Raw genomic sequence first — 17,841 nt, 5'->3', positions numbered from 1 at the left:
GGGTATCCTGCTGTAGGCAGTAATGAGATGTGAATGTGTGGACAGATGACCACGTCGCAGCTTTGCAGATCTCTTCAATAGAGGCTGACTTCAAGTGGGCCACCGACGCTGCCATGGCTCTAACACTATGAGCCGTGACATGACCCTCAAGAGTCAGCCCTGCCTGGGCGTAAGTGAAGGAAATGCCAATTGGAGATGGTGCGTTTCCCCGACAGCGACCCCTTTCCTATTGGGGTCAAAAGAAATAAACAATTGGGCAGTCTGTCTGTGGGGCTGTGTCCGCTCCAGATAGAAGGCCAACGCTCGCTTGCAGTCCAATGTGTGCAACTGACGTTCAGCAGGGCGGGTATGTGGTCTGGGAAAGAATGTTGGCAAGACAATTGACTGGTTAAGATGGAACTCCGACACCACCTTTGGCAGGAACATAGGGTGAATGCGGAGTACTACCCTGTTATGATGAAATTTGGTATAAGGAGCATGAGCTACCAGGGCTTGAAGCTCACTGACTCTACGAGCTGAAGTAACTGCCACCAAGAAAATGACCTTCCAGGTCAAGTACTTCAGATGGCAAGAATTCAGTGGCTCAAAAGGAGGTTTCATCAGCTGGGTGAGGACGACGTTGAGATCCCATGACACTGCAGGAGGCTTGACAGGGAGCTTTGACAAAAGCAAGCCTCTCATGAATCGAATGACTAAAGGCTCTCCAGAGATGGCTTTACCCTCTACACGATGATGGTAAGCACTAATCGCACTAAGGTGATTCCTTAGTGAGTTGGTCTTGAGGCCAGACTCTGATAAGTGCAGAAGGTATTCAAGCAGGTTCTGTGCAGGACAAGAACGAGGTTCTAGGGCCTTGCTCTCACACCAAACGACAAACCTCCTCCGCTTGAAATAGTAACTCTTTTTAGTGGAATCCTTTCTAGAGGCAAGCAAGACCCGGGAGACACCCTCAGACAGACCCAACGAAGCAAAGTCTACGCCCACAACATCCAGGCCGTGAGAGCCAGAGACTGAAGGTTGGGGTGCAGAAGCGCTCCGTCGTTCTGAGAAATGAGAATCTGAAAACACTTCAATCTCCACGGTTCTTCGGAGGACAACTCCAGAAGTAGAGGGAACCAGATCTGACGGGGCCAAAAGGGCGCTATCAGAATCATGGTGCTGTGGTCTTGCTTGAGCTTCAGTAAGGTCTTCCCCACCAAAGGTATGGGAGGATAAGCATACAGGAGGCCGGTCCCCCAATGGAGGAGAAAGGCATCTGACGCTAGTCTGCCGTGTGCCTGTAGTCTGGAACAGAACAGAGGCAGCTTGTGGTTGGTCTGAGAGGCGAAAAGGTCCACCGAGGGGGTGCCCCACTCTCGGAAGATCTTGCGTACCACTCTGGAATGGAGCGACCACTCGTGAGGTTGCATGACTCTGCTCAGTCTGTCGGCCAGACTGTTGTTTACACCTGCCAGGTATGTGGCTTGAAGAAGCATGCCGAACTGGCAGGCCCAACGCCACATCCCGACGGCTTCCTGACACAGGGGGCGAGATCCGGTGCCCCCCTGCTTGTTGATGTAATACATTGCAACCTGATTGTCTGTCCGAATTTGGATAATTTGATAGGACAGCCGATCTCTGAAGGCCTTCAGTGCATTCCAGACCGCTCGGAGCTCCAGGAGGTTGATCTGAAGATCTTGTTCCTGGGGGGACCACAGTCCCTGGGTGTGAAGCCCATCGATATGAGCTCCCCACCCCAGGCGAGATGCATCCGTCGTCAGCACCTTCGTGGGCTGCGGAATTTGGAATGGACGTCCCAGGGTCAAATTGGTCCGAAGTGTCCACCAGCGCAGCGAATTGCGGCAACTGAGGGACAGGCGGATGACATCTTCTAGATTCCCGGTGGCCTGGCACTCCCAGCTTGTGTAGATACGCCGCGACCACCACGAGGCACTTCGTGAACACCCGTGGGGCAGAGGCGAGCCCAAAGAGCAGCACACAATACTAAAAGTGCTGTGTCCCAGGCGGAATCTGAGATACTGTCTGTGAGCTGGCAGTATCGGGATGTGAGTGTATGCATCCTTTAAATCCAGGGAACATAGCCAATCGTTTTTCTGAATCATTGGTAGAAGGGTGCCCAAGGAAAGCATCGTAAACTTCTCTTTGACCAGGTATTTGTTCAGGCCTCTCAGGTCTAGGATGGGGCGCATCCCCTCTGTTTTCTTTTCCACAAGGAAGTACCTGGAATAGAATCCCTGCCCTTCCTGCCCGGGTGGCACGGGCTCGACCGCATTGGCGCTGAGAAGGGCGGAGAGTTCCTCTGCAAGTACCTGCTTGTGATGGGAGCTGGAGGATTGGGCTCCCGGAGGACAATTTGGTGGAGGGGAGGCCAAATTCAGGGTGTATCCGCACCGCACTATTTGGAGAACCCACTGGTCGGAGGTTATTAGAGGCCACCTTTGGTGAAAAAATGTTAACCTCCCCCCGACTGGCAGATCGTCCGGTACGGACATTTTGATGGCGGCTATGTTCCCATGGATCCAGTCAAAAACCCGTCCCCGGTTTTTGCTGTGGAGGCGCAGGGGGCTGCTTAGGCGCACGCTGTTGACGGGAACGAGCGCGCTGGGACAGTCCCTGTGCCTGATGAGGCCTTCGGGCCGGCTGGGTGTACCTACGCTTGTTGTAGGCGTAGGGCGCAGCCTGCCGGGCCTGGGAAAAACGTCCACCTGCTGAGATGGATGCTGAACGCGACCGGTGGGAGAGCTTGTCGAGGGCGGTTTCCCGCTGGTGTAGTTGGTCCACCAACTGCTCGACCTTCTCACCAAAAATGTTATCCCCCCGGCAAGGGACATCGGCCAGCCGCTGCTGGGTGCGGTTGTCCAAATCAGAGGCACGCAGCAAGGAGAGTCTGCGCATCACTATACCTTGGGCCGCAGCTCGAGATGCCACATCACAGGTGTCATAGATACCCCTGGACAGGAACTTTCTGCACGCCTTCAGCTGCCTGACCACCTCCTGAAAAGGCCTGGACTGCTCCGGGGGGAGCTTGTCGACCAGGTCCGCCAGTTGCTTCATATTATTCCACATGTGTATGCTCGTGTAGAGCTGGTAGGAATGGATGTGGGTCACGAGCATTGAAGATTGGTAGGCCTTCCTCCCAAACGAGTCCACAGTGCGAGACTCCCGCCCCGGGGGTACCGAGGCGGTATCCCTCGAACTCCGTGCCCTCTTGAGAGCACAGTCCACGACCGCCGAGTCATGAGGCAATTGAGGCCGCATTAACTCTGGGTCTGAGTGGATCCTGTATTGGGACTCCGCTTTCTTGGGGATGGTGGGGTTAGATAAAGGTCTCAACCAGTTCCGAAGCAGCGTCTCTTTGAGGACATTGTGCAACAGTACCGTGGAGGACTCTCTAGGTGGTGATGGATAGTCGAGGACCTCGAGCATCTCGGCTCATCCACAGAGACCACGGGGAAGAGAATGCAGATAGACATATCCCTAACGAAGGAGGCAAAGGAGAGGCTCTCAGGTGGCGAGAGCTTCCTCTCCGGTAAAGGAGTGGGGTCGGAGGAAAGGCCCACAGACTCCTCTGAGGAGAAATATCTGGGGTCCTCCTCCTCCCCCGAGGCCTCTTCCTCGGTATCGGACATGAGCTCCTGTAGCTCAGACCTCAACCGGGCCCGGCTCGACTTTGAGGCACCAAGTCCTCGGTGGCGTCGTCGAGCGGTGGACTCCCGCACCGGCGGGGATGAAGCTCCCTCCATCGACATCACCTGCGTGGCGGTCGAGACCGGCACCGCAAGCGGTGTCGGTGTCGGCGTCGAAGGCCTCGGCACTGGGCTAGAGCACACCGGTGCCTCCATCAACGGCGCTGGCGCCGGCACAGTCTGGAGCATCAGCCCTTCCAGGATCCCCGGAAGGATGGGTCAGAGGCACTCGTCAAGGCCCGCTGTCGGGAAAGGCGATGGGGCCGGTGGAGGTGCCGGAATCTGCTCGGGTCCAGGAGACGGCACCGAAGTGCTCGTGCCCTGACATAGCGATACCTCTACCACCGAGGGGGAACGCTCCTCCCGGCGCTGCCGCTTCCTCGGCGTCGAGTCATCTCTGGAGCCGGTAGCCACATGCGCCGTGGGCGACCGATGACTGTGCTTTTTAGCCTTCTTCCGGTGCCCGTCATCGGCGCTCGGCGGTACCGAGGAGGTAGATCCCCCTCGGCCTCGAGGGATCGGGTCCGACAGGGTTCGGTCCCGAGGGCTCTGGGTAGAGGGAATGACCGGGGCCGATTGCCCGCGCGGCCGCTCACCCCTGCCATCTCCGGAAGACCGGCGGGCCAACGGGACCTGTGCTCCTGGGGTCGATGCCGATTTCGTGGACATTGGTACCGGTACCGAAGATCCGGCCGTCGACACCGATGCCGTCGAAGTCGAGGGGCCGGCGCAAGTTCCGAAAAGACGGTCCCGAAGAACTTGCCTCGCCACCTGTGTCCGTTTCCGTAAACCGAGACACAAGGTGCACGTCTTGGTATCGTGCTCTGGCCCGAGGCACTGGAGGCACCAAGCGTGAGTGTCGGTCTGCGAGATATGCCGGCCGCACTGACCACACTTCTTAAATCCTTCGAGGACATCGACGGAAAAATCTCGTCGGCGAAGTCAAAGCCGTCGATGGTGGCGGTGAAATCACACCGCGAAAAATATATCGACCGCGCGGCCACGAGGCCGCAACGAGGCGCCCCCGCTAAAAGTACAAGGGGAAAAAACAAAGTTTTCTTTTTTTTTTTTTTAAACAGAACAAGAAAACAATCAAAGAAAATAAAGGAAGAAAACACACGCGTCTAAGGCGCGGTCCGGTTTCTGGGGCTGACAGACAGAGAGAGACGAACACGGCTCTCTCCAGCGCGGAAAAGAAAAGACTGAGCGGGAACAGTCGCGCACGGGCGGGAAGACGGCCGCGCATGCGCGGTGGGCGTGCCCTGTGTGCGGGACCGCCCGCAAAGTTTTTGTTCCGGTTGGTGGGGGCTGCCGTGGACGTCAACCCCAGTCGTGAGAACAAGCAGCCTGCTTGTCCTCGGAGAACAAAAGTTACCCCACAGGCCCAAGCAGACACCCCATACCCTCAAATCCCACGTTTAAAATTGGGGAGGCAGGAGCAAAGCCCATTCACTCCCGACTCCAACTTACAGCTATAGGTAAGGGTTGTCTCTTGGGACACTGTGGTGATCCGAGGCAAAGTGTTGCACTTCACCTCACATACTACATCTTTCTGCCAGACCTGAGCTACTGTAACAATTCAGTGCACAAAAAAAATGCTGTTGTAGATTTAAGTGGTCCCCCCCCACCCCAAGTATACACATGCAGAGGTGTATTTTTAATGCTGTAGTTTGCATGCTTACTTTACTACCCCTTCAATACAGTGGTTTTACACTGATGCTTAGGACCTTTTTCCTTCATTGAGAAGTAGGATTAGTACAGGAAAACTAAGAAGAAACTGCTTTGATAACAGGCAGCTCACCTTACTTCATCAGTCTTCAAGTGCTTTAACAATAGCTCACCAAGAAGCCAAAGATCACATTCCCTGAGCTGTTCTGAACAGCACTGAAAATGCTCGGGGAATTAAAGCCCCGCCGATCAAAACTAATAGAATGCAAATTTATGCACGCTTTTAGTTTTGATCATGGGGGGACTTCTGCGGGAGGATTGTGCCTGGGCATGTGCCCAAGACACAATCCTCCTGCAGAAGTTTGACAGTTCCTGGTTGTCAAAAGGAAAAAAAATGCCCAGACCTGTTAAACAGGAGCACCCCTCCCCCCCCCCCCCCCCCCCCGGACAGGTTTCCCTGGAAGCCCGGAGGAGCTCTAGCCCCCCCCCCCCCTGCATCTTTAGAAGGGAGGAGGAAGTATCATTCCCTCCTTCTGGGGCGCCTCCTTCAAAATGGTGGTGCCCTGCTCGGTGCATCCAATAGCATTGAAGAGAGTTTTTCCTTTATGTGATATTGAAGCCCTTCCCAGTGCATCCCAGGATGCACCAGGGAGGCAGGGCACTGCCATTTTGAAGGCAGCACCCCAGGAGGAGCGAGTGCTACTCCCTCCTCCCTTTAAAAGGTACAGGGAGGTTTTTTGTGGGGGGGGGGGGGGGGGGCACTAGGCCACCATGGCAGGTGGGAGTAGGGTTGCCCACTGGACCACAAGGGATATCTTTTTGGTGTCAAGGGGGGTTTAGGGAGCTAGAGTCCATTGGAGCTCCAGCCATTGTGTCTGTGGGGGGGCCTGTAAGCATGCAAATGCATGCTGGACAGGGCTCCCCATTCCTCCCCAATGCTCTGCAAACCTGGCACAGTGCCTGCTGAGCATTGGGGAGGAATAGGTGATGCCCTGTTTTGCATGCTACTTGCAGTCAGAGCCAGCAAGCTCACTGTTTCACACGCTCTCTGGATCTGACCACGGGGCAGGAGCAAATGTGGGCGCTAGTATGGAATTAATAGCATCTAGTGTCTGCATTTGCTTCTGATCTTTGGGGCTCAAGAGTCCTTAAACGGTAAATACCAATAGGAATAACTCTGCTTTGTGTTCATATAGGTGGTTAACTCACAAAGCAACATCTTAACTAGCTCAGATTATTTACTACCATTAGGTACATGATCAGACTTTTGTGGCTGATTGCATCAATGAAGCACAATACAATTGAGAACACATTCGCAACAAGGAAGAATTAAAGTACATGGAGAATAAAATTCTAGTAACTTACCGAATTCAGACTTAAAGGTTTCATGGTTGAATTATGTTTTATGGCTCTCACTCTTCAATGATGCCTTTTAATCAAGAATAAGCACACAAGTTAATAGTTTAAAGCATCTAGTTAATTTAAAAGTACAGAAAACGTTTGGCCTGGTGATAACACTACGACGTGTCTGTAGATATCCACAATGCAATAGCTTGCTGGTAATATTGTACTAGACTGAGAATTATTAGTGCACTGATCAGGAAAAGTAGTATAAAACCACTAATGCAATACTATAGGTATGTAAAAGTACTGGTAAATATTTAACGGTACTTTAGATCCAGAGCAAAAAGTTTAAAGTCCAATATCAGTAGAGTCAGAGCCAAAACAACAGTGGAGCCAGAGTCAGAGGTTTAGTGTACTGACTCCAAAACCCTGCCTGCTACACCAGTTCAGACAAGGAGATTATGTCATCCTCCCAGCCGACAGTGGCAGAAGAGCTGAAATCTTCTAGTGGTGTCACCACTATAAGGTTCTTTGCTTCCATCTGCTGTTAGGGTGAAATAACCCATTGATTTGGACTGCTCTATCAGGATAAAGATGGAACTAAACATTATTAGGTCTCAATAGCTGCAGAAACCAGTGTCTCAGATATTGTAGGGCAACAGATGGAAAGCAAGGTAATTTATTTGCAACCAAGGGTTCTCATAGACAACAAAATAAGGCACATAGCAGACGGCATTCAGTATGGATATGTTCTCCCAGAGCTCAGAAAAGATTTGAAAGCTCTCTGGGTGGGTCTGCTCTAACTAGTATTTAAGTCGCTCTTTACCCCGTCTATTGCATAGCTGAAAAATTGGAAAAGCGGGAGGAATTGTGTGGCTAAAGTTACTCCGCTGTCCACAGAGACCTCCATTGCAGATAAGTAACCTTACTTTCTCCACAGTCAAGTAGGATATATCATCTACACATAGGTGACTTCAAAGCTGAAAGTGTTCAGGTTGCAAGGGTTTCTTCATCTATTGAAGACTGCTGTGGTATTTGAAGTCAACGACAAAAAAAAAATAAAATAAGAGAGACTACAGAGACCACGTCATGACTTGCCTAAAGTAGCCATTTGCTCTGGGATCTAGAGACACGAAGCAGATAATAGTTGCTCACACAGAAGTGAGTATCTCCTGGTGCTCTGCAGAAATCATGAATGATGATTTTTTATTTTATTGAAATTTCAAATATAATCAACGTAGAAACATACTTGTAATAGTAATCTGATTATCAATGACAGAGTTCAGCAAAATATACACAAAAGAAAACCAATCCTATGATAACCAAACCAGTCCACTAATAAAACCAAGAGGACAAGAGAATCATTAAGAGAAAATATTAAATACATTAATTCAAAGAAAAACCTAGCAAGAAAATGTGTAGTTTACGAGAATAGCTAACCAATCAAAGTTGAGGTTCCTCTGTACTAGGAGAACCAAATCTTGTCACTCAAGAATGTTGAGATAGATCAAAGAAAATAAGTACAAGACTGGTACTTCACTACACATTTGCAGGGAAATTTCAAAAGAACAATCTACCCAAGGCCAAAACCCTGGAGCGCATAGAAACTGTCATCTTCTTTTCTGTGTAACCTTAGCAACATCAGGGAATATTTGGATTTTCAAAGAGCAAAAAGTAAACATACGAAACTTAAAATATAATTTCAACAACCAGCCTCTATCATAGCCCAAGGTCAATGTGACCAATAGTGTGGACAGTACTGCTATCCCTGCCTTAGAAGACTCAAAAAAAGCTGTTGTCCAAACTATCTTGTGATATTTGGGGGGGGGGGGGGGGGGGGGGGGGGGGGGGGGGGGGGGGGGGGGAGGGGGAATCTGCCCCTTCCCCAGTCTCTTTCTTGTTCACTGAGAAAAACTTTTGAAATCAGAGATAATGATTGCGATGTAAGATCTCTAACATATATTTCTTAAACATCTCATCTGAGATTCCTGGAATTTAGGAACATGAATCAAGCGCAAGTTCCTCCTCCTACTATATTTTCCAAGTTTCCTAATTTTAATACCACAGTCCACATAACTTTAAAGAGGTTAAGAGGACAGACAGATTTTACCTCAGTATCCAAAGTCTGAACAGTATTCTGTACCACAGATAATTGCAATTCATGTAATTCCATTCTCTGTTCCAAAGCGGTCCATAGACTGTTGGGCTGTGAGTAATTTGCCTAGAGCCACAATAGTATTCCAAATCTCCTCTAATGTGAACACAGCAGGTCTTACCGGAGAAAGTGGCTCTACAGTGTTAGCTCCGGTTTCAGACACACTAGAACAGCCTGGAACAGCTAATGAGTGTAAAACTGCACCTGCTGAACAGCTTCCCGATACCTCTGAACCAGCATGTCCCTGCACGGCAATTTCCACCGGAGCCTCAGCTGCTGACAAAAATCGATGGAACAGCTGCCTCTGGCCTCAATGAGATTCCCTTGACTGCCTTCTCCCTCAGACTACCTGAATCCATTGGCGGTTCTCAATCGGGGGACAGCAAAATGCTGCTATCCAGGAGTGGGGAAGGCAGATGCTCCTGCCTCCTGAACTTGCAGCAGATCCCCAGTAGGTGTTATCGTTGCAAAGCCCTCAAGTGTAGTTTGAACAAATTTCGAGGTTAAATTAGAAGCCGTTGAAGCCGCAGGAAAAACTCTCGCGCGACGCTTCTTAGGCATCAGAGGCAATACAAGAGGAGCAGCTGAATGATCTCTCTAAAGGCGCCATCTTGTTCCATGTATGGTGCAGTTTTACAGTCATTAGTGTAAAATAACTTTTCAGCCTGGCCATGGCTTACTTTATTGGTATGAATGAGTCCTCAATCCTTTAGGTGGTAATTTACCCTTTAGAATATAAGCTCAAGAAATGGTTCTTTAAACCAAATGGGCAATAGTGGCTTTCAAAGCCACTGCACCTCAACTCCTCCAAAAAGATCAACCAACCTTCAGACTTCATAAGCTCATTTGTATCTCCCAAATACCTGACAAGAGCTCTATGAGCAACAGAAAACCAAACGAATTGGAGCTTCACCAAAATCCTCTTTTCTAAAAAGGAAGGGAAGTCACTTGAGTCATATGAAAAGATTACTACTTTTGACAGAAAAGGAAAGCACCATCGAAAAAGAAACCCAAGCTTCCATGAAATGTAAGAGGGATGTACAAGAGAACCTAAAGTTCTAAATTCTCCATGCCAAAGAAATGATGATGAACAGCTGTCTAAAGGGTTCTAAGCGAGTTCACAGTTAGGATGAATGGGTTGCAGGAATGTCAGCAAGAAGTTGATGAGGAGGCTAAAGACATTGCAGCTCTATACAAATGAGGATGAATTTGATTTTGATCAGAGCTTGCAAAGGCATTTCCGCACAGAAAAGGATTCCCCCAAACACAAAACTTTTCACTTGCACTAAAAGAAATTGAAAAATTTGATCATTCATCAAAACTATTCTGAAATTGTTAAAAGATGTTGCTCTAGTGGTTACTGGTTTACCACCAGTTCAAGTTGAGTGTTGAGAGGTTGTTCTCAGCTCTGAGAATAATTAGATCAGATTTGAGGGCATCCATGAAGGAGAGAGAATCTTATTCAAGCAATTTTTTTTTCAGATGACAAATTCTTCAAAAATTTTTTTTTATTTCTCCTGTGTGCCATTAGATTTCCCCAATGCTGTGGACTTGAGCTGGATTTATTACAATAATGTAAAGTTTGATAGTTATTAACATATAGATTATTTGGGACGTCTTTTACAAAGCTGTGCTAGTGTTTTTAGCTTGTGGTAAAAATCAGCTTGTAGTAAATGATGACACCCATAGGAATATAAGTATCTCAGCATTTACCGCCAACTGATTTTTACCGTAAGCTAAAAAGGCTAGCTTGGCTATGTAAAAGACCCCACTAGTAGCTTATAAATGATCATTTATTTCCCATGCAATCCAGCTTTTCTGTACAAGTTGTTCATTTTTGCTTATTATTTTGACTTAAAATATATTTTAAGTGCATAGCAGTATATCACATTTTTATTTGATAGTAATTTTTTGTTCAGGTTTTGTTCAACCTTCAAAATGTGTGTTCTGGCATATTAGTCCTAATTTTATACATAAAGAAATATCCTATATGTCATTCATCAAATTTCTCTTAGATTTACTATACATAGTAGTTGGACAGTAGAAAAATAGAGTCTTGAGTCAAACGTTTGGTGTACTGACTCCACAGCGCTCGGAACTGAATTCCAGTCAACTGCTGCAATAAATCACTCTGACAGTGAAGAATCCGTAGTTGATGAGCTAGACAACATGCTGTTCTGAAAAACTTTAGGTCCCACAATTTCAAGAACAGCAAATGATACATACCTGTAGCAGGTGTTCTCCGAGGACAGCAGGCTGATTGTTCTCACGACTGGGGTGACGTCCCATGGCAGCCCCCTCCAACCAGAAAAGTCTCGTGGGAGGGCACGCCCACCGCACATGCGCAGCCGTCTTCCCGCCCGTGCGCGACTGCTCCCGCTCAGCTAAGTAAAAAGCAAAGGAATAAGAAATAACTCCAAAGGGGAGGGAGGGAGGGTAGGTGAGAACAATCAGCCTACTGAGGCCAGACTCTGATAAGTGTAGAAGGTATTCAAGCAGGGTCTGTGCAGGACAAGAACGAGGTTCTAGGGCCTTGCTGTCACACCAGATGACACTTGAAAAAGTAACTCTTCTTAGTGGAATCTTTCCTGGAAGCAAGATTCAGGAGACACCCTTAGAAAGACCTTAAGGCAGCGAAATCTACGCCCTCAACATCCAGGCCATGAGAGCCAGAGACTGGAGGCAGAAGTGCCCCCCCCCCCGGTTCTGAGTGATGAGGGTTGGAAAACACTCCAATCTCCACGATTCTTCAGAGGACAACTCCAGAAGAAGAGGGAACCAGATCTGACAGGGCCAAAAGGGCACAATCAGAATCATGGTGCCACAGTCTTGCTTGAGTTTCAGCAAAGTCTTCCCCACCAAAGGTATGGGAGGATACGCGTACAGAAGTCCACTCCCCCAATGCAGGAGAAAGGTGTCCGACGCTAGTCTGTCGTGGGCCGAAAGCCTGGAACAAAACTGAGGCAGCTTGTGATTGGTCCGTGTGGCGAAAAGATCCACTGAGGGGGTGCCCCACTCCTGGAAGATCTTGCGTACCACACTCGACTTGAGCGACCATTCATGCGGTTGCATGAGTCTGCTCAATCTGTCGGCCAGACAGTTGTTTACGCCTGCCAGGTACATGGCTTGGAGAAGCATGCCATGCTGGTGAGCCCAGCGCCACATCCAGACGGCTTCCTGACACAGGGGGCAAGATCCGGTGCTCCCCTGCTTGTTGATGTAGTACATCGCAACCTGGTTGTCAGTCCGAATTTGGATAATTTGAAAGGCAGCCAATCTCTGAAACCCTTCAGCGCGTTCTAGGCTCTCAACTCCAGGAGGTTGATCTGCAGACTGGATTCCTGGAGGGACCACCGTCCTTGAGTGTGGAGCCCATCGACATGGGCTCCCCACCCTAGGAGAGATGCATCCGTCTTCAGCACCTTTTGCGGCTGAGAAATTTGGAATGCGCGTCCCAAGATCAAATTGGAGCGAATCGTTCACCAGCGGAGTGAAGTGCGAACGCTGGCGGGCAGTCGGATTGCATCCTCTAGATTCCCCATAGCCTGATACCACTGGGAAGCTAGGGTCCATTGAGCTGGTCTCGTGTGAAGATGTGCCATGGGAGTCACATGGACTGTAGAGGCCATATGGCCCAGGAACCTCAACATCTGCCGAGCTATGATCTGCTGGGATGCTCTGGCCCGGGAGGCGAGGGATAGAAGTGTCTGCACCCTCGCCTCGGGAAGACAGGCATGAGCCATCTGTGAATTCAGCAGGTCTCCAATGAATTTGAGTAACTGGACTGGGCGTAGATGGGACTTTGGGTAGTTTATCACAAACCCCAGTAGCTCCAGAAGTAGAATAGTCCTCTGCATGGACTGTAGAGCTCCTGCCTCCAAGGTGTTCTTCACCAGCCAGTCATCGAGATAAGGGAACACTTGCACCCCCAGCTTGCGTAGCGACGCCGCAACCACCACTAGGCACTTTGTGAACACCCGTGGCGCGGAGGCGAGCCCAAAGGGCAGCACACAATACTGGAAATGCTGTGTCCCCAGATGGAATTGCAGATACTGTCTGTGAACTGACAGTATCGGGATGTGGGTATAAGCATCCTTCAAATCCAGGGAGCATAGCCAATCGTCTTTCTGAATCATGGGGAGAAGGGTGCCCAAGGAAAGCATCCTGAACTTTTCTCGGACCAGATACTTGTTCAGGCCTCTCAGATCTAGGATGGGACGCATCCCCCGTTTTCTTTTCCACAAGGAAGTACCTGGAATAGAATCCCAGCCTTTCTTGCCCTGGTGGTAGGGGCTCGACCACATTGGCACTGAGAAGGGCAGAGAGTTCCTCTGCAAGTACCTACCTGTGGTGGGAGCTGAAGGACTGAGCTCCCGGCGGGCAATTTGGCGGAGTAGAGGTCAAATTGAGGGCGTACCCGCATCGCACTTTTTGGAGAACCCACTGGTCGGCGGTTATAAGAGGCCACCTTTGGTGAAAAAATTTCAACCTCCCCCCGACCGGTAGATCGTCCGGCACAGACACTTCTATGGCGGCTATGCTTCCTTGGATCCAGTCAAAAGCCCGTCCCCTGCTTTTGCTGGGGAGCCACAGGGGCCTGCTTGGTTGCACGCTGTTAACGCAAACAAGCGCGCTGGGGCTGAGCCTAGGAAGGCTGTCGGGAAGGAGGATTGTACCTACGCTTGGTATAAGCATAAGAAGCAGCCTTCTTTACCCTGAAAAATCGCCTACCTGAAGAGGTAGGTGCTGAAGGCGCCCGGTGAGAGAGGTTGTCGAGGGCGGTTTCCCGCTGGTGAAGCTGTTCGACCAACTGCTCGACTTTCTCACCAAAAATATTATCCCCCCGGCAAGGGACATCCGCCAGCCGCTGCTGGGTCCAGTTGTCCAGGTCAGAGGCTCGCAGCCATGAGTCTGTGCATTACTATACCTTGGGCAGCGGCTCTGAATGCAACATCACAAGTGTCATAAATACCCCTGGACAGGAATTTGCGACACGCCTTCAGCTGCCTGACCACCTCCTGAAAAGGCCTGGCCTGCTCCGGTGGGAGCTTGTCAACCAGGTCCGTCAATGCTCGTGTAGAGCTGGTAAGACTGGATTTTGGTCACGAGCATGGAGGAATGATTGGACTCTTTTGGGAGGAAGGCCCGAGTGCGAGACTCATGCCCCGGGGGCGCCGAGGACGTATCCCTCAACTCTTGGCTCTCTTACGAGCAGAATCCACGACCGAAGAGTCGTGTGGCAACTGAGTCCTCATCAACTCCGGGTCAGTGTGGACTCTATACTGGGACTCCACTTTCTTTGGGATGGTGGGATTAGACAAAGGCTTCAGCCAGTTTCGAAGCAGTGTCTCCTTCAGAACATTGTGCAACGGAACCGTGGAAGACTCTCTAGGTGGTGATGGATAGTCGAGAACCTCAAGCATCTCAGCCCTCAGCTCATCCACTGTAACCACGGGAAAGGGAATACTCACAGACATATCCCTAACAAAGGAGGCAAAGGAAAGGCTCTCAGGTGGCGAAAGCTTCCTTTCTGGTGAAGGAGTGCGGTCAGAGGGAAGACCACAGGACTCCTCGGACGAGAAATACTTGGGGTCCTCCCCCTCCCCCCACGAGGCCTCCTCCTCGGTGTCAGACATGAGTTCTCTGACTTCCGTCCGAAACTGGGCCCGTCTCGACTCAGAGGAATCACGTCCTCGATGATGGCTTCAAGAGGTGGACTCCCGCGCCGGTGGAGACAAAGCTCCCTCCATCGACGTCAATTCCACCTGAGTGACGGCTGAGACCGATGCCGCAAGCGGTACCAGTGTCGACGACCACATCACAGGGCCAGAGCCAGCCGGCGCTTCCGTCAACGGTGCCAAGGGCGCAAGCACCCCCGGCACCGGGAGAGACTGGCTTGGAGGCGCTCGTCCAGAGTCTCTGTCGGGAAAGGTTGAGGGGCCGGTGCAGCAGTTGGTGCTCGAATCTGCACCAGGCCAGGAAACGGTACCGGACTGCCCGACGCATTGACACCTCTTGGATAAAGGGGGAGCGGTCCTCCCAGCGTCGACGCTTCTCGGGTGCCGAATCCCAACGCCCCAGAGCTCCCAGTACCGTGTGAAGGGGGCGACCGATGATGATGCTTCTTAGCCAACTTCTTTCGATGCACATCATCGGTGCTCCGAGGTACCGACAAGGAGGACGTGGAATCCACACGCCTCCTCGGGGTCGGGTCCGAAAGGGGTCGGTCCCGATGGCCCTGCACAGCAGGAACTGCCGAGGCAGGTGGAGGCCCACTTGGCTGCTCACTGCTCCCAGCGAAAGATGGTTGTCGGGCCGGTGGTACCTGTACTCCTGATATCGATGCCATGTCTGGCGCTGAAGTCGACGGTGCCGATGCTGCCGATGCTGCCGAAGTCAACGCCGAAGGGCCAACGCAAGCTCCAAAAATCCGATCCTGTTGAGCTTGCCTCGCTACCTGTGTCCGCTTCTTCAAGCCGAGACACAAGTTACACGCTTTGGGATTATGCTCAGGCCCGAGGCACTGAAGGCACCAAGCGTTGGTGTCGGAGAGCGAGATGTGCCGGCTGCACCGACCACACTTTTTGAAGCCGCTAGGTATTCTTGATTTCATCGATGGAAAAATCGCGGCGGCGAGGTCAAAATCGTTGATGGTGGCGGGAAAAAAGGGCCACCAAGAGGAAAACCGCGAACACGCAGCCATGAGGCTGCGACGGCGGCGAAAAGAACCAAACGCTTAAAAACTAAGAAAATTAGGAGACTGTTTTTTTTTTCTTTTAAAGAGGAGAAGAAATTTTTTTTTTCTTTTTTGAAGAGGAGGCGCGGACGGCACCACAAAACAAAGAAAAAGCGGACAAGGCCGCAAAACCAGTTTCCAAGGCTGACAACGGAGAGGGACGCAAAGCAGTCTCTCTCCAAGCGTGGAAAATGAGAAACTGAGCGGGAGTGGTCGCGCACAAAGGGGTGTGGGTGTGCCCCACGCGCGGGACCTCCCGCATACTTTTTCCGGTTGGAGGGGGCTGCCGTGGGACATCACCCCAGTCGTGAGAACAAGCAGCCTGCTTGTCCTCGAAGAACTTAAGTTATGTTCCCCATGGAAAAGATCACAAATCTGACACGTAATCTTTGTATGGAAAATTCTGAAATGACTGGCATGAGTCTTTGTATGGAAAATTCTGAAATGACTGGCATGAGAAAACTTGAGCAGTTGTGCCCTGGGGCAGAAAGAACTTTATATTTCTTCCCCTCAGTTTGTTGTGGAGGTGGAGATAGGAAATACAGTGATGAAGGAGTGGAGAACAGTTTGTGCAAGATGAGCTGCTACTTCCACTTAACTTTCACTGGTGTGAAGGAAAACACACAGACTAGAAGTTAGGGCTTTTTTTTTTTTTTAAACAATATCTTCTGATACAGTGGAAAGTGTCCATGGTGAGTAGATATGCTCAGAAGTGTTTGCTCAGCCCCACAGATTCTGAACTGAGCTCAAAGAGATTAATTTCAGTGCTGACATTTTCTCAGATTTTATTTTTTACTAGTTCTCCATTCAATCTCATAACAACTGCAACTACAGGCATGAGAACACCACCATTCAGATGCAATCAAGGTTGTGGAGTCGGTACAACACACCTTTCACTCAACTGGTTGGAGTTTCAGACCCCCCCCCCCCCCCCAAAGTCTCCCAGCTCATCAAAGCACAGAGTCTAATTAGCCATCTTCTTTGAAATATGGTTATACTACTTGCTACACTGTTGTAAGTATCTCTTCCTCTCCTGCACATATTCTTACCAGAAATAAAGGATACAAGGGCTATAAAGGACTTTGTAAACACCGTTTCTCTGCTATACTGCCTTTGGTATTGCCATTGTCCCAGGTCTTTGCCAAATAATACTTTAAGGGTCCTATTTACTGAGCAGTGTTATAGGTGCATTAACATTTTTAAACACACATTAACCATGTACGTGCCTACAATATCCCTATAGGTGCCTACATGGTTAGCGTGCGTGCTAAGTGTAGGTGCGCTCAAAACACTAAGACACCTTAGTAAACAGGGCCCTAAGTAAAGAGGTTGAGTCAGAATACCAATACCAAGTGGACCAACTCATTTGACTAAACAGAGTGCAGCATGTGTGATTACTTACCTACAGTCTCCTGGTCTTTACAGGTGCTGGTCCCAGTCCCAAAGTGAGAAGTCAGTTATGTAAGCAGCAATAAGTACATAAGTACTGCCACGCTGGGAAAAGACCAAAGGTCCATCAAGCCCAGCACTCCGTCTCCGACAGCAGCCAATCCAGGCCCCAAGAACCTGGCAAAATCCCAAAATTTAATAACAATGGACTTTTCCTTCAGGAATCTGTCCAGACCCCCTTTAAACTCAGCAAGGCCAGCTGCCGTCACTATCTTCTCTGGCAATGAGTTCCAGAGTCTAACCACGCGCTGAGTAAAGAAAACCTGTCTCCAATTTGTTTTAAATCTACCACATCTAATTTCATCTTGTGTCCCCTAGTTCTATTATTGTTAGAAAGCGTAAACAACCGCTTCACATCTGTCCGCTCTACCCCACTCAAAATTTTGTAGACCTCTATCATATCACCCCTCAGCCGCCTTTTCTCCAGGCTAGAGTCCTAGCCTTCTTAACCTCTCCTCATAAGGTAGTCGTCCCATCCCTTTTATCATTTTCGTCGCCCTTCTCCGCATCTTCTCTAATTCCTTTATATTTTTTTTTAGATGAGGCGACCAGAACTGAACACAATACTCCAGGTGCGGTCGCACCATGGAACGATATAACGGCATTATAACATCCTCATGCTTGTTTTCCATCCCTTTTCTAATAATACTCAACATTCTGTTCGCCTTCTTGGCCGCCACAGCACATTGAGTGGAAGATTTCAACGTCCTATCCACGATGACTCCCAGATCCGTTTCTCGGTCTGTAACTCCTAAAGTGGAACCTTGCATGACATAGCCGTAATTTGGGTTCCTCCTTCCCAC

The 17,841-nt window shown here is 49.9% G+C and overlaps 1 protein-coding gene across 4 annotated transcripts in view; it reads right to left on the bottom strand.

Annotated features, from left to right (window-relative positions):
* CKAP2 (cytoskeleton associated protein 2) overlaps positions 1–17,841 on the bottom strand; it is a 106,375-nt gene that overhangs the window by 84,368 nt on the left and 4,166 nt on the right. For 3 of the 4 annotated variants that reach the window (XM_030200432.1, XM_030200431.1, XM_030200430.1), the window contains exon 2: positions 6,720–6,783. In XM_030200432.1, coding sequence (XP_030056292.1) covers positions 6,720–6,743 — 24 coding nt within the window. In that variant the 5' untranslated portion in view covers positions 6,744–6,783. Of the gene's footprint in view, positions 1–6,719; positions 6,784–16,991; positions 17,012–17,841 lie in introns of those variants that run through there. The other variant, XM_030200433.1, reaches the window with a different exon arrangement.

The sequence above is a fragment of the Microcaecilia unicolor genome, chromosome 4 (assembly GCF_901765095.1).
Source record: "Microcaecilia unicolor chromosome 4, aMicUni1.1, whole genome shotgun sequence".
Classification (NCBI taxonomy): Eukaryota; Metazoa; Chordata; class Amphibia; order Gymnophiona; family Siphonopidae; genus Microcaecilia; species Microcaecilia unicolor.
The sequence above is the reverse complement of the archived record's forward strand: the minus strand, read 5'-3'. Positions and strand labels throughout refer to the sequence as shown.